Source organism: Vidua macroura, chromosome 4 (genome assembly GCF_024509145.1).
Source record: "Vidua macroura isolate BioBank_ID:100142 chromosome 4, ASM2450914v1, whole genome shotgun sequence".
Classification (NCBI taxonomy): Eukaryota; Metazoa; Chordata; class Aves; order Passeriformes; family Viduidae; genus Vidua; species Vidua macroura.
The window spans coordinates 25972971-25989856 of NC_071574.1; the positions used below are offsets into that span (position 1 = coordinate 25972971).

General features: G+C 39.0%; 1 protein-coding gene across 3 annotated transcripts in view; it reads left to right on the forward strand.

Moving 5' to 3' along the window:
- The window catches only part of NPNT (nephronectin), a 49008-nt gene extending 33241 nt beyond the window's left edge, over nucleotides 1-15767 (forward strand). For all 3 annotated transcript variants that reach the window (XM_053976679.1, XM_053976681.1, XM_053976680.1), the window contains 4 exons: nucleotides 8261-8356; nucleotides 8745-8843; nucleotides 12268-12524; nucleotides 13858-15767. In XM_053976679.1, the coding sequence (XP_053832654.1) occupies nucleotides 8261-8356; nucleotides 8745-8843; nucleotides 12268-12524; nucleotides 13858-13953 (548 nt within the window). In that variant the 3' untranslated portion in view covers nucleotides 13954-15767. The remainder of the gene's footprint in view (nucleotides 1-8260; nucleotides 8357-8744; nucleotides 8844-12267; nucleotides 12525-13857) is intronic.
- Nucleotides 15768-16886: the final 1119 nt, after the last annotated feature.

Here is a 16886-nt window from a genome sequence, read left to right on the forward strand (position 1 = left end):
TTATTGAGTATATTGTCCTGTAGAAGTACTTATGCTTTCAGGTGAAAGTTTTAAGGAAATGAAAGACATTTTATTGAAAAGTATTGAAGTGAAACATAACTCATAAAGTAGTCAATGGATTTAAATTCAGAGAGTTGAGAGTCCCTCATAAACAAAGTATTACCATAGCTTTAAGAATGGTAAAGAAATGGGATCATACCTGATTACTTGAAGACTTCTATGTGACCTCTTTTGTATGGGTTCAAATAGTCTCAGATGTTCATGACTAAACAATGGGAAAAATGCATAAAAATAGCATAGAGGGTAATTTTCTGGACGATGTCTGTGGAAAGGGAGGCATGAAAAGCTGAAGATAGTAAAGATTCTCATAGCATGAACACATGTAACTTTAGGAGCTCCTCTGAAGTCTACAGCACCATTGTGCCAGCTTTAGTGCATACCACAGGAGACGTTACTGGCACTTACAGAGCTGTGCATAGCTGCCAAGAAATACTCAACACCCGATTTCATCTTTAGTTCTGTGGCTAATTTTAGAGACGGGGAGGGTGTGTTGGATCAGCTCTCCAGCTTGTTGTACAATAAAGCTGCTGAAGCAATGCAGTAGGAGGAAAAGTTTGCTGTCTCAGAGCAGGTGCACAAGCAATGTGGGAGTTTTTTTTCTGGTTGCTTTGGCATCTGTGTAATAATTTCCTGGGCTTTGTTGTTCTAGGTCATTACTCAGTGAAATATTTTGTTCCTTGTCAAATAGTTTTCCCTGTGACATTTTATCTGCTGTAGACAGTTAGAAAATGGAGAGTGAAACTGACAAAAGTTAGAAGACAAATCCTGGTACTGCTTGGTAGAGTGTACTTTTAGCTTCATATTCAGTTAAAAATATGGAGATATGTTTAAGTGAAATTCTAAAAGGAAATATAATAAAGATTTATGAAGCTTAATCTAATAGGACCCAACAGTTAAAAATATAGTTTTGTGGAAATTATTGTAGACTCCAGGATTATGCTTCCCAGGTCTTATGCTGCAAGTGTTCTCTGGAATACTAAAGCAGAGGGATAGTTTTCAGCTATTTTCATGAAGTCATAACAATCCTCTGTGTAAAGCTTATTATTTACAATTAGTCTTTCTGTATTGTCCCTAGAGGGATTTGGAAGCTAATGTTTTCAATACATGTGTTTCAGATATAGGAGTTTGGAAAATAGGAAAGTGAAAGCCTTTGAAGTTTGGCTTGGTCTGACTGCAGCTTACATTATGGTGCATATAACAAACACAGGACCTTTGCAAAGTGTTTATCAACTGTTGGGTTAGGTCAGCTGCCACACTCTGAGGTTTGTGATATACACACATAACTTCAAAGGCTTCAGTGCACAGCACAGCAGGACTGAAACGGGTCAAGCACCCGCTGTTCCTGGCCTCAGCAGGTAATACAGGGACAGAGTCCTCTGATCAAGTCAGCAGATGTCTTATCTTCAATACCATGTAATTTATTTAATTCACTGCAAGAGACATACTTGATACACATATGTGTGACTGAAAGCATATTCCACTTGTGCTCCAGATGATGCTAGTGATGTGATCTTCAATGAAGCTGGTGTCTTTTTTTCTCCTCTCTCTTATCTTTTTCTCTGCTTTCTGCTCTGTTTTTCTCTCTTTTCTCTTCTGGACACTTTGAAAGTATCATCTAGGTATACTGTGGTCCAGTATATACTCCAGTGGTCACTGGAGTTCTCTCCTACTTTCTCTCTGTCTAGAAGTGTTTGTGTTGGGAACAAAAGCATTTGTTAAGGATTTGAAACTACAGTTCAGTGCAAAACAGTTCCATTTCAGAAGAATGTGCTACTTTCTCAAAGAAAGCATTGCTTGTAGAGTAAGGTGTTCCTTCACCTTTTGAATCCTGTTACTGCAGAGGTTTGTGGGGAAGAGCAGAAGTTAATTTCCTCACGTGGGACATTTAGAAAAGCAGGTAGAAAAGTTATAGCCCACATACATTACTACAGTGGGATGTGCAGAGCCTGGGTCTGCCTCTCCTCGGTACCACACTTGTAAGGATAACACAGAGATACTTGAACATCCCCAGATGCCATCACACCAGGGTTCAGCAGCATGGGAGCATTATGCCAGGTGCTGCATTCCTGAGCACTAGCTGGGCTGCAGACCTGGCTGCATGAGTGCTTTTGGCCCATGGTAAATGTGAGGTGAGGTGCGTTACCTGAAACGCCTTTCACGTTAGCTTACAGATGTGTGCAGGGAGGGTTGAGTTCAGGTTCCTGCTGGCCAGCCCTGCCCCTGCTCCAGGTGTGTGGGAGAGCAGTGCCTGGCTCTGTTTGGCTGCAGCTGCTCAGTGTGAGGCACTGTGAGCTCAGGATGGCAGTGCTCCCACTGAATGTAAGCCAGTGCCTCTCCAAAATCATTCCTCACAGCCAGACACAGTGGTAACAACCGTGGTGTTAAGGCAATACAGGATTTCAAACTGGGATAACTAGTAACATTTAGCTAACCTTCAACTGCTTCTTAGCTGCTAGCTGGATGTGCCAAGCCCTCCCCACCTCCAAAAACATTCATGGATTTTTCACTTGCCTCTATATTTCTTCAGGGAAAGGGGAGTTTTGAACTATTTCCTTCAGCTTCTTTAAAGCTATTTCTTTGTAGTCTCACCTACATCAGACATCATAGTAATATTCCTGGGTTGTGGATATGAGCTAATTTTGTTTTGCTTACATTGAGCTTATTTAGGTTCATCTCCTCACATTAACTGCTTCTCCAGTTGAGGCAGCAAAGAAGCCAGTTCACAAAAATTAATTAGCACTGTGGTCCCCATATGCCTGCCTGGAAAGAGGAGCAAAAGCCTTGCTCTTTCTGCCTTTCTTTGTTTCTCACTAGAGAATACAGGCAGCAATTAGTAGTCTTGTAACTCTTATTTTCTCGGAAAACAGAGGAGAAAATTGATGTTAAATCCACTCAGGTCATGAACTAGGATTTAACCTCAGTTTTATAAATCTTCAAAAGAATTTGTCTTCTTAGATGTCTGTTTCCTTCCGTGTCTCCAAGGGTTGTTGTATTCCAAAGAGTCACAAAAAGTAGTGTTTTATCACACAGGGATGTGCAAAACCCAGCATAGAGAGCACTGTACCCAGCAACCACTGGCAGTTCTGTGCTCCCAGCCATTAGCATCTGCTAAAGACCTCAAAGTTGTGTTTTCAGCTAGGTTATCTTGGGATGCATGGGCATTTCCCTTCCTTTTTTTCCCATGGGGCTCAGCAGCCTTAGCCAGACTTGGAGGAGGCAGCACTGCTTTGCTCTGCCATCGAATAGGTGGTACTTCTGTCAGGGAATCCATGGCAAAGGGGCCATTGGCTGCTGCACAGATATCCTAGACCAAATCCTGCCAATCCTGGTGCTCTAGGATTGCTCCACATCAGGAGAAGAAACATGCTTGGGCCAAATGGACTTTTTTTCTTCAAGCATCTCTCAAATTCTAGTTTTTTGTTAGTTAACCTTTTCCTTGGTGACTCCTTGCTCCTTATTTTTTCCCTTTGTTGTTATTCGACCTTCTGTTCCACACACTGAGTAACTTGACCTAGGATTTCACGTTAGAGCTCTCTTGAATGTGCTGCTCAACTTGAAATGAGCTGAGGATCAGAGAAATTGCTCTGTTCAGCAGTGACAAAGAGCACAAATGATAAAAATGCTGATAATGTTATTTAAATGCCTTTACAATTTTTGAAAGATATTGGATTGTTGCTTTTCTTTAGATGCTTTACTCCTTTTCTAAAAAAACCTGCAGTGACTTTGGGGAACTGCTTTTTTAGAGAACAAAAAAATTTGTATTTTTTAACATGAAATTCCTACACTTGGCCTTTGAACCACTTAGTCAGATGCAGACAGTGGAATCTGGCACCAAGGATAATCTTCTCCTGATATGGATATGGGGGGAATGGCAATGAGAGAGGAATGCAGTGATAGCTTAATATTTAACTATTTCAGGATGGATACAAACTACAGTGAAGTACAGAAAAAACTTTTCTAGTTATAAGTCTCTAACAAATAGAACAAACTTCTCAATAATACTGTGAATTTCTGCTACCATTGGGATCTGGATGATAAGAACTAAAAGCATAAACTTAAAGCATAATACTAGATATCAGCATAGCAAAAACAAACCCCCTTATCTGTATTAAAAGACAGTTCAGCAGTTTTCCTTCTTAGCCCTTAGTGGAGCCAAAAATATTGGAGTTAGGAAATTTTTCTCATAACAGCTATTAAAAATGTAAAGATTGGGTTAAAACTGGATTCTTTCTTTTCTCCCTTTCAGTTACGGCAAAGTCCTTAGTGCAGTAAGTGCAGTTTTGTGATCCTTGAAGCTGTTGGAAAAAAAAGGAAATAATAAAAGTAAAGAATAGGGGTTTTGTTATTCCTTGATATCATTAAAGTAGCATTATTTTACAACAGTATTTCATTTGTCTTCACTGTCTTGGCACCTTTTAAAATGTATTTGTCTTTATTTTTAAGCATTTGCGATAGGTGCTTTGTTCCTGTTGGTACTCTGGAGTTTAGTCATGAAATATAGGAGTCTTACAAGTCTCACCCTCAATCAATCTTCCAGCAAGTTTTGTTCCCAGATCTGATATGCAAGCTTCTGTACACTCCTTGTTTTATTCAGCTGTGTTTCCCTGAAACTCAGTTGGCACTCTGCACCTCCTGAATGGATGTTCATACAAAAACAGGCAGGTCACTTTGCAGAAAACCTTCTGCAAAGATAAATACCAAGATGCTTGATTTCGGTAAAACTTACTGAGCCTTGTAACTGCCCAAGAAGTGCAAGATTGGACTGCAGAGTGGTGGCGTGCTGACACTGTTTTGTCTCCCCTCGTATGTAAACAGTGCTGGAGAGGGTGGCACAGTCCATCAAAGCACTTCCTAAAATAACTCTTACTGCAGAATTTAAATCTGTAGAGTTTTAAGAAATATATCCTGGACACTGTGGTGTCTAAACAAAAGGGTGAAATGTACCTCTCTGTTGCCTCTTTTTTTTAGCCCAGCATATATCAATATCTTCCCTGGAGGAAAACAGGACTTATTCTTGTTTTCTCAGTCTGACTGACCTCTGGACTACCCTTACTTTTAGCTGTTTTCTACTAGTTGTGTATGAAATCTCATCACTTGCAGGAATTTTTTGCAAGGGGGATTTAACAGCTTTCAGTCATAACTATTCAGTCAAAAAATCTTTGTCCTTTTTTCTTGTTGTTTTTAGTGAATGGGAAGCTTAGTCATGATTACTGTGTGGAGTGGAATTTTACTTAGAGTGCAAAATCAGTTTTTTCTGTAAGCCAGAGAACTGCATCATTAATATTAGTAACAATTACTAATAACATGAAGTTGCACTCCATGTTTTGGTTTTGTAACACCAAAACAGCAATTATTAGTTTATTGCAAACAAGCTGATATATATACACATGTACTTTCTTATACTCCCAATCTCAGCAATTAGCAAGTAAATAAAATAAGCTGTATTGCTTTCCCAAAAGTTAAAAATGCCCAAAAGAAATTGGTCTTATTTAATATTTAATAATCACAGTTATTTAATATTTCCCCACAGATTTGTGCATCTATGAAGAAGTTAGCTCGTGAACTTTGAGAATAAGGTAGTGTGGATGTATTGGCTCACTCAGAGCTTATAAAATTCTCCAAGTAAAAGAAGCCAAGTTTCTATTTAACAAGCTTTATCAAACCATTGAAGTTAAGTGAAAAGCACACTGATACAGTATATAAAGTACACAGAAAGGGCTTGGGAAGCTTGCAGAAAATAATTGTACCAAATACTTTCTTCCACGATCACCACTCAAAATATTGGTTGTCGTGGCAAAAAGAAGTGTACATGTGGGTCATATTTAGAGTCCTGCATCTCTTATGGTAACCCTTGTTTCAAATTGAGTGCACATTCCTGTAATTAGGTCCAAGCACTGAAGAGACTCTATTAAAACACTGCAACACATTCTTCTAGGAGTTAGTAAAAAAAGTGTTCAGAAAGAACTCTCAGAGAGTTTTTAAAAAAAAATATTTTGCAGAGCTTTAATTATAGGCAGATATACCAACTTGAATTTGGAGAATTCTTGTATGTGTGCACAGATGTAACTCAGGTTTATAGAAAACATCAGTGCATTAGAAGTGGTACTTGAAGAAGTAAACTGAAGTAGTTTACAAGGTAAGTTCCTAATATTTTTTGCAGTATTTTCCATAAGCATGGACTGTGACAGACTGGGAAGAGGGTGCACAGGACACGTACCTTAAAATTGTGACCCCTGAGTATCCTACAAACCTTCAAGCATGGCAGAGAGTTTCCTTCATGCTCTTTGCCACAGTGCTCATTTAGAACCTTGTAATTACCTGCCTGTGAACCTGTGGTCTGAGACTTGGTGCCTGCTGTGCTGTGCTCAGCAGTTCTGAAGCTGACTTGCTCTCCATAGCATAGAAAACAAAGAGTATCTTCTTCCCTTGGCATAGTCTGAGGTGAGGAAAGGCCAGGTGGTGCTCCCTGGGTGTGCAGCATAGGTGTGCTTTTTCAACTGCCCCACCTACATAATTCAGGGTGAACAACTGATTTATGTGCCTGAATATAATATTTATTCATAGATGTTCTGCAAGGCAATTATTGGCCTAGGTTGTGTGGACTGTGCACATTTGTAAGGTTTCTTTCATGTTAAAGCTCAAGGTTTTTAATCACGTAAGCAAAACAGCCCAGGTGAAACGAAGCAGCAGAAATGCTACTTACAATCAAGGTATCTTTAAAAATTAACTGTCCTCTAATACCCAAGTCAGCCTTAAATCTGCAGCTGTTTTGAGCATTAATATCCTAGACTGCAAATAGACATAGTCAAAAATCTTCAAAGGACTAAAAAGAAAACAAAATAAAGGGAGATTTAATGATTCAAATAATGACTATTATATTTAGGAGTTCATCGGTTTACTACAGATTTTGAGCTTTTTAACTATTTATTTTTATTATATAAATTTTTTATTCAAGACCTCTAGCCTAGAATAGTACTTTAAAAATACATTAGATTTTGATTATTTTGTCCTAGTTTCAACATTTTTTTTAATTTTTTTTTCTTTTCTGTCTTCTGGCTTTAGAGGAACTCTTGTAGCAGTGCTATTTTCATGTTGACCCAGTGCAAAAGAAGTTCCTTCTTAAACTTGGATTTGATTTTCTGAAAGCAACAGTCCTTTCAGTTATCTTAATTTTTCTTGTTCTCACTTGTTCTGTAGAGACATTAATAGTTATTTTAGCACTGCAAGTGGAAAACATGCCAAGTTTTTAATAGATAAGACACTTACAAATACCTTAGATGTCAGAGGTGCCTATAAAATCTGAAGACATGTCTGAAACACATTACTACTGTTATGAATTAAGCATTAGACCTGCCTCTGAAAGAGGAATTTTCCAAGACAGCTCTATTCAGTGCAATCTGTTTATCTCTAGCTGACAGCTGTCCATCAGGCAAGAAACCTGTGAGAAACTTACACAAACTGGCACAGCATCTTCAGAAATACATGGGAGTCTTTGTAGCCGCCTGACTTTGGCAGCCATCACTCCCACAAAGAGCTCATAAATTTCAGGTTGTCCTGAATGCTGAATGTTTAATAACCTCTGGGCCTCTTAATCACCGAGAGCTGTTCCTTCTCCTCCAGCTGGGAACAGCAGCTGAAGCACAGGCTGTGCTGGAAAGCAAAAAATATAATTACAGTTGAATTCCAGCTTCCACTAGAGCTCCTTCTTCTCAACTCCCAGTACAACCTTGATAATTGTTTTGGGAGCTCTAATCCTTTGCAGATTGATGGATGTACCTTCAGCTCTATTTCAAAGGTTAAGTGCACTTGGGGCCTCTTCCAAGTACTGCTGCCTCCTGTTGAGGTTCTCCTGTAAATGTCTGTGGAAGGTTGTGTGAGGACTTTCATGTGGCTTTATTTTATTGCAAAACCACTATCTCTGAAAATGCATTTGGAGAGGAATAGTGTGCTTCAAGGTTAAAAAGGAGCTTTCATTCAAAGGGCCATTAGGAGATTTGGAATCACCTTTTACAGTGCTTAGGTAAATGTTACAACACAAATCATAAATCATGTAGGCATAAAGTTTATGAGTCTTTGTGTTGAATATAATTAAATGTATTGAAATCTCCAGGAAAAGCACAATGCCCAGAGCTGCTCTGCTGGTTTTTGTTAGAGATAAATTAGTGACCTACTTCCTTATCTCATTCATTTTTCTTCACAGTTCCACGCCAGCCTGGAGTGAGCAATAATCTGTTTGAAATACTTGAAATTGAAAGAGGGATTACAGCTGATGAATTTGAAGCAAACGATGACCCAGGTAAAGACCATGTCTCCTACTTAGGACCTAGGGTTTATGATTTTTTGGCATTTCTTGGTGGTTTATACATTTTTCAGGACTCCAACATCTTATGCCCCTCTTTTAAACTATGCTTTATAAAACCATGTAAAACTAATCCTTTGCCTATATGAACCTTACACTTTTATTTCCAGAAAAAATATCACCACAAAAATAGCATGAATTGTTAATAATACAAGGGTCCTTTTTATTGTTTTAGTATTTTTGTAGATTCCTTTCCTTGAGCTCCTTCTTCTGCATTTAATTTTCATACTTACTTGCTAGTGTCAGCCACAAGGGAAATTGAAAACCAAAATAATCTGAATCATTTCTGGGTTTTTTTTTGTGACCTCTTGCTCTGTTCTGCTAGGTGTGCTGGTGCAGAGCTGTGATTTTGACAGTGGACTGTGTGGATGGATCAAGGACAAAGATGATGACTTGCACTGGGAACCAGTGAGAGATGTATCAGGTAAGTGATCTGTGTACAATCACATCCTGCAGTTGAAGAACCACCAAGGCTTGAGGTTGATGACAGGACTGCTTGAGGACAAATTACACAGCTTCTGTTCCCTTTAGTTCTGGGGTATATTTCACACCGATGCCTCTTCTGTGTATAAAAAGCAAAACTGAGGATTCCCAATGTGAAAGAGCAATTGAAAATTTACACTTTGATCATAGCTGACTTCTTTAAAATAGGAATGGCTCTGAAGGAGTAGTAAACGTAGTCAGCAGAAGTTTGTCTTAAAGGAATCTGAAAAAAATGTGGACTAGAGAACAATTTTTATTTATGGTGAAACAAAGCTTGTTTTTCAAACTACCATGTAAACATAATTATTTCCCTATCACTAGCAAAATTATAGAAGGTACTGGAAATAGTCTTTGTTTTGCTGCCAGATATAATGTTCTAGTTTAACCTCTCAGATTGCTGTAACTTGGAGTAGAATTGGATAAAATCAATCTGTATATAAGAAAAATGTTAAATAACTTGAAGGCAGACAACTTAAATGCTGAAAAACAGAGGCTTCTGAAAAAGGGACTATTTGGGATGCTAAAAAGTGACATTACACCAAACATTAGAGGGGAGTGTGTAGTGGCTCCTTGCAGGACAGGAGACTGGCATCAGCACTGGTGCTCAGCCACAGGAACAGCCCTTCCCTGTCTCCCAGCTCTGCTGTCCCAGGAAGTGGGATGTATTTTGTCCCCTGTTGATTTTGGTGTGGTGCTGCGAGGTTGCTGCCCTCCCCTGCCTCTCCTTCCCCCAGCAGTGCCGGGGATTAGACACACATCCCTGGCTCCCCATAATGATGGGATTACTCCATGCCCAGGGAGCAGCCTTTGAAGTGCACAAAGCTCACATGATGTAGGGCTGGCAGGGCGGAAGGAAAGGCGCTCTCAGGCGGGACAATGGCACAGGTTAAGATGAGGAAGGGTGAGGGCACTGAGAGCCATTTTCCTCATGCACCATCCTGTCAGAGCTGTCTGGCCACTGATGGGGCAGTCATTTGCCACCTCAGCAGGTGACCTGGCACCTTTTCCAGGCTGTTTGGCTGGCTCAGTGGAAGTGCTGTCTTCACTGCCCGGGCAGGGGTCCCCCCAAACAGGCTGCTCTGGTACTTTAGGAGCTCCTTGTGACACTTGAAAAGCCTTGGGAATGACTGGGAGAGCAGAGCTCCTTCCTCCTGCAGATGAGAAAACAGGCAGCTGTCTCTTGCTTGCAGAGTGGCACTTAAAAAAAATTACATGTAATCCATACCTTTTTTGAAACAACAGATTTTAAAATCCATTTTTTCTAAGTCAGTCACTCAAAGCATATTCATTATGTGTACTCAAAAATTGTTGTTAATACATACTAAATTCCAGAACTATGATTTTTAACTGGCTCTTTGTTGTCAGACTTTCTCCCTGCATTGCTTCCCAGTAGTCAGGGACAAGCTCAGCTTTTTATTTCCTCTGTATGTTCTGCTGCTGTTGACATAACCTGTTAAAACTAGTCCCTTGAAGTCACCCATCCACCCCCTCCAGTCTGGAATACCTTGTTGGAAGGATTTATTTTCACAGCTTGGTCCTGACTGCTTGCTTTCACCTTGCAAAGTTTGCTATATATTGGTTTATCAGACTCTGCATTTTGAAAGGTGCTGTGCTGAAGCATTATAAGCTTATCTTGCATGCAGAAAATGCTGATTTGAGGGCACCTTTTCCTGCAGGGGCTTGCCTACAGCTATGTTTGCTTTGTGCTTAACTAAATCTGTTTCCTATTGATTGGATTCAGCCACACTAACTATCTGAAAACAATGCACTTAATAAGTCAGTATTTTCATAGTGGCATAATTGTATCTTCAGTAAACAGGTACAGTTATTTAAACTCTATTAAGCTTATTTTAGCAATTAGTGACCTAGCTGCAAAAGCAATGCATAAAAAAAAAAAGAAAAAAAAAAAGAAAAAAAAAAAAAAAGAAAAAAACCCCAAAAACTCCCTGAGATCCCACTTCATGGCTAAATGCTAATCTAGGGGCCCAGACAGCAGCATAATACTTTGCTTTGTTAAATCTCATTCAGATTAAAGAACTTAAAAACTTATGTAGAAGTAGTGAATTGGAGACAAGGTTGGCTTTCCTTTTAAGTGTGTGACAAGCCGTGGTACATTGTAATTAAATTTTACAGCTTTTCAAGGGAAAACATTGTGACTTTCAAAGAGAAGCTTTCAAAAAATAAAGCTCTGTTTGAGTAGTTACAGGGAGACGGTTAAAAAATATTTTTCTATCATGTATAACTGTGTATGTCAACCATATTACAAACACCCAATATTTCTAAATCTTTGGTTTTAACTAAGGAGCCTAAAAATGCCACTTTCGTAAGAAAACTAAGGTACAGGTGGCATTTTTAAATTAAAAAATATGTAAAACTGATAGCATAAAGAAAAAAAATTCTTAGATTCAGTGTAAGATAAGGTTTTGGGATTTTTTTTTAACCTTTTCCCCTTTGGTAATTTCAGATTTTAAAGGTTTTACCCACCTTGCAAAAGTTTTAATGAAAAGTACAAACAACTCATACAGGTCTAGGTTTTCTCCAAGATGTGAAGTCTCATTTAGTTTAGTTTTGAGTGTCAGTGTGAAAGGTGCCTTTTTTCTTTCTAGGTTTAATGGATACCTGAGATCCTTAGCTTCTCCTGTTCTGAGTGTTTTCTGGAAGGCACCTTTACTTCATACATGATAAGAGATAATAATAGGGCTTTGAATTGAGTATGTATGTTCACTGACAATTTCCTACTGTTAGAATTTGGGGTTAACAGCCATGTGGAAATCATTACTGCTTCTTGCTTTCTCTATCTAATCCAGATTAAGAGTTTAAATTACAGTTAAATAAAAGAGGCTATCAGGGTTGCAAATAGATATGTTTTGAGATTTACCCTGTTAACACAGTTCCCAAACAAAAGGGAAGGGGCAGAGCCATAGCTCAATTACATGATAGCATTTATCCTGGTCTCTGTTATCTAATCCAACAGCAAAATATTGCAGCTTGAAAGGTGCATGAATTTGCACAATGCTTTAATGTCACTGTGAGTTTAAAATCATGCAGTGATCAAGGGGTTGTCAGAAATGAAGGAATACACAAGGTTTTAGTTTTGGAGAGGGGGGTGTTTTTACTTCGTTAAAAAGAAATTAGATGGGCAACACCCAGCCTGGTACTAATGTATAGAGAAGAGCAGCACTGTAGATCTTACCCTGTGGGAGGCAGATGCATTTGTTCTGGTTCTATATGCCTTATTTTACACTCTCTGGACCTTGTGGACCCCTTTATTTATTTTTAATAACTCTTGTGCATTTGATCCTGCAACCTAGTAGGGTTTAAAAAGCCAAACAAACCCCCCCAACTAACTGTTCTTTCCACTGCAGGGGGGCAGTACCTTACCATCTCTGATCCCAAGGGCAAAGAAGGAGGAGTAGCACATCTTATCCTGCCGTTGGGTCACATGGCTCAGGCTGGAGATTTGTGCCTTTCCTTTAGGCATAAGGTGCCTGGGCTGCATTCTGGTGCCCTGCAAGTCTTTGTAAGGAAAACTGGTGCTCATGGCCCAGCTGTCTGGGGAAGAAATGGTGGCCATGGCTGGAGACAGACACACATAACGTTACGAGGAGTAGGCATCAAGAGTGTAAGTACTGATGATTGTATTGCTTTTTGGGTTTTTGCATGAAGAAGCTGAGGATGCTGAAATGGTGTAGCACTGCAGCGTTCATCTTCTGGGTTCAGTTTCACTCTGTTTTACTACTTTGATCCCTGCTAATGGAATCACAATACAGATGAGAGTTATTGTGCATTTTTAAAAATTAATTTTATGCATACAAAAAAAGAAATCCCAGCTATAGAAATATAGTATAGGCTACTCTGTCATTTCCTGAGCTACCTGGTACAGCCCATTTTAAGGGAATGACCACCTACAAAAGAGCAGCCTCATGGACAGAGGCATACTCTATAGAAAAAAATGCCTGTATCAAGATTCCTCATGAGCAATGCTTTGAATAATACAGTGCCACAAAACAGGAAGAATCCCCTGTGGATTAGTAACTGGCTAAACCAGAGCAAAGATACTGAAAATAAGTAATTTTTGGTAATGCAGGGAGATTACAAGTGCAATCACATGTGGTTTTATGCCCTTTAGCATGCCTGCAGCTGATCAGGCTGAGAAAGTAAATGATGACCTAACAATGCCCATATCAAAAGAAGCTGCTTGAAGTGCCATGAAGAGTCTTTTAATACCTGGAAATTTTAGAAACATTGTGTGATTAAACTGGTATCAAAAGCTCATGTTATTCTTCAACCTCTGAAGGCAGTTTTTATTTCAGATCTGAAGAAGTGGTTTGGGTATTTCAGGGCCTGTTTGACTTAAATATCAGGTGCTCTGAAAAGCTCACTCATCATAATGTTCATGATGGGAGCAGGCTACAAGACATATACAGTGTCTAGCTCTAAAATGAATATCAAGGCTGATATTAAGGCAGACAAAGACACTTGACTTTGTTAGCTGTAAATGAGTGTCGGACTGAGGATGAGGACATTTGTAACAGATTAACAATGTATCTGCTATATTCTTACCCTTTTTTTCCCCCCTAAATTTCTCACTTCTGGCAGTACCCGTTTGCACTGTCCCTTGCCTCTCCTGACCCCCCTGGCAGTAGCTATCAGCATGGGCAGCCAGGGCTGCTGATCTGAACCAGTGGGACACTTATCCAAAGATCAGATACTTACCCTCTTAAGTAAGCAGGGAAGGCCTCTGCCAAAGAGAAATCAGGAAGAAATGTGGAGGTTTTATTTTCTAGCTAATTAAAACCCAAAAGCAACTAAATGATAGTGATTTTGGAGGGGCCTACTGGAAACCTGAGGAAAATTTGAATGAAGACCAGAATCCTTCATCACACTTTTTAAAGAATTATTTCTGTGTAATTTTATTTCATCCCCCACTCAAATTGTTGTATTTCTCTTTCTAGGTTATTTTTAGAGGTGAGAAAGGTAAAGGAAGAACTGGGGATATTGGACTAGATGATGTGGTCTTGAGGAGAGGACGCTGCTCTGAAGAGCATTAGCCAAGACCAGCAGTCATCTCCTCTTGCCCCTCTCATGCAATTCTTACAAAACTTTGAAACAGAACTGCATGGAAAAGAAGAAAAAGTGGGAGAGCAGCAACTTCTCAGTGGTCTGCTAAGTGCAATCTCATGGAAATTTCACTTAAATACATGGAGAGCACCTCCCAGGATTGAGGAAATCCAGTCTCAGGCTGGTTCTTTCTCTTAATCTTTACCCTTAAATCATATATTGTGTGTAATAACTTTGTTCCTTGTTAAGTCTGCTGAGTGCTCACAGAAAGAGTACTTGTGAAAAAGGGAGAATTAATTACAAATGGTAGCAAAAGAAAGCTCCATCTCAAAGTTTGTGTTAACTGACAGCCATTATCATCCCATAGTGCTATCTTTCATTGATTAATTTGTGTGAGTCACATTGGATTAGTAAAAGCCTGGACCTCAGCTTTGGCTTACTGCCACTGACCTTTGAAGAAAGGTTTTTCATATATGAAATAGCATTTATTTTGCTGTTGCATCTGTATTAACCAAAACCAGTTAGAGAGAGTAGACATTGCATCCTGTAATATTGCTACTGCTGTGTTTTGTGTATATGTGTATGGTTAACATATTTATATTTTTTAGTATTTACAGACTGTAGATGCAGGGTAATTGGCAGCTGTACTTTCTTTTTGTTCAAGACAAAAGTTTAGCATCTTCTTCAATACTGCTGGTCGTGCCAAATTATCAAAGTCAGTAATGGTGCTCATTGAAAAATGCTGGTGCCGTTTTTCATGTTGTAATGTCCTGAAGGCAAAAGACCAAACACTCACCACCTGATGGAAACTGGCATCTGAAAATGCTCTACAAGTTTGCATCGAGCTCACAAGCAAGCCCTAAAGGGCTCTCAGTCCTGCAAGAAGCTCCTGGTTCAGCTGAAGCAGACAGTAGAGGTTGAACTTAGATCTTGTAAGGTTGAGCCCGTTGACACTGCCAGGAATGATCCCTTCCCAGAGGTGGCACAAGCCTATGCTCAAGGAAAAAGGGCAGCACTGTACAAACCATTCAGACCGTGAAATGCCTCCAGTAGTCTTTGGCAAATGTCCATACTCTGCCCAACCTTCTGTATATAATAAGCATTTTATTCTTTAGAACTAGAACAACTATTAGCTCTAGTGGGAACTAAGTATTTATCAAAACTTTGGACTAATTTTATAGTTAGGTATCCTGCATGTGCTGTGCAGTTTCCCAGGGAATTCTTCTGTTTGGTTTGGAATTTTTTAAGTGGGCATCATCATCACTGTTAGCAATTCTAAAATTGACAAAGTAATGATAACATTTAAGAAAATGACAAGAGATTGGTAAACTACTGCTAGTGGTGCAGCCTTAACATTTCAAAAAAATTATTAAAAAATAGATCTCAATTCTTTTGAATATTTAAATACAGTGTCAGCTGTATAGCACATTCAGTCTTGTACAAAGTTCACAGGCACAAATTTGCAAGAACATTAGAGGTTATATTCCAAATCCCTGTTCCTGACAAAGTACAAGTCTGAAAATATTTTTTCCCATTCATCTCTTAGGACAAAACATGGTGTATAGAGCAGAAATGTATGTGATCAAACAGAAAGTCTCCTGCAAAGCTGTAACAGCAAACATTTTGAAAAGGAAAAAAGAAATGTGTTTGTAAACTTTAAATTTTAAACTATTTTGCTTCGAATATGATTATGATCTTTTTCTCTTATGTTATTTTGTGATATGTCAGAAATATCTGTGAATAGTTGAAATACCTTGTCCTTATTTTAAAGTAATCAGTAAAAGAGACTGTTACTTGCTACTAACTGGGAATCTTGTTTTCATTTCTAGATAGAAAGTCTCAATTTTCATTGCAGTGAAAAGAAACAAAAGATGACAATCCTAGAGTGAAATAGCTCTTATTACCAGTTTTAAACATCAAAATACATTTCACTATAATATGAAGAGAGCACTATATTTATTATTCAGAAGGAAGAATGACAATTTTCAACCTAACTTAAAAGAGAAGTCTCACAGGTAATTTAAGAGCTTCTGCAATATTAGATGTCCATTTTACAAGAAGGAGCAGCGACCATAGTTCTTCACTCTGATTCAACCAGCACAAACTGCTGTTAGATGCCAAGGAATGTATGATTGACACATTTTAGTCTCGTTTGTCATATTACTATGATGATTAGATTAAGATTCCCAGGATAAAATGGAACCCCTGTCAATGCAAGACTGTCAGAGTTTTTTACCATTTTTACAAATGTTCACTAGAACCCAGAATCTGGATTAATTCAGAAGGTAGACAGCAATAAGTACTCAGGTGACAGGGGGAGGATTAAGGGCTCTGTTTTATCGATGCATTTCATTGCTACAATAAAACATGGACTTGTAGAGCCTTGTGACAGCTGCAGGACAAGACAGGAGTTCAGCAGTGGTTTTGAGCTCTGGGGGAGCTGTTGTGGCTGTAGGTCACTCACCTCCAAAGCTGGTTGTGCTGTGATTCTGTGTGTTGCCTTCTCTCCATCTTTTGGATAGATAAGGTGAGGTCACTCAGAGGTTCTGTTATGAGGATCCTTCTCCAGTTCTTGCTCTCCAGTGCTTTTCAGGCAGCTCTCTCCAGCCATACACCTCAGCCAGGACTGCCCTTTCCATATGAGCCTCAAGAAAGGGATGAAAATATGGCCTGAGGTCCTCCTATGAAGTAGATTATGTAGTTTTGGATTTAGTAAATAGGTAATAGGAATTCCTGCTTAGATACTTAAGCAAGCAGAAGAAATTACACTAAATTAACATGAAAAAATGTATCAAATGTTTAACCTCTTGCCAGTTTATAACTGAATGTTCTTAAAAGACATGTTAACTCTTTTCCCCAAAGAAATTGAAAATAAGATTCTGTATAAATGACAGGGAGTGGGACCAGTGGCAGTGTGCATTTA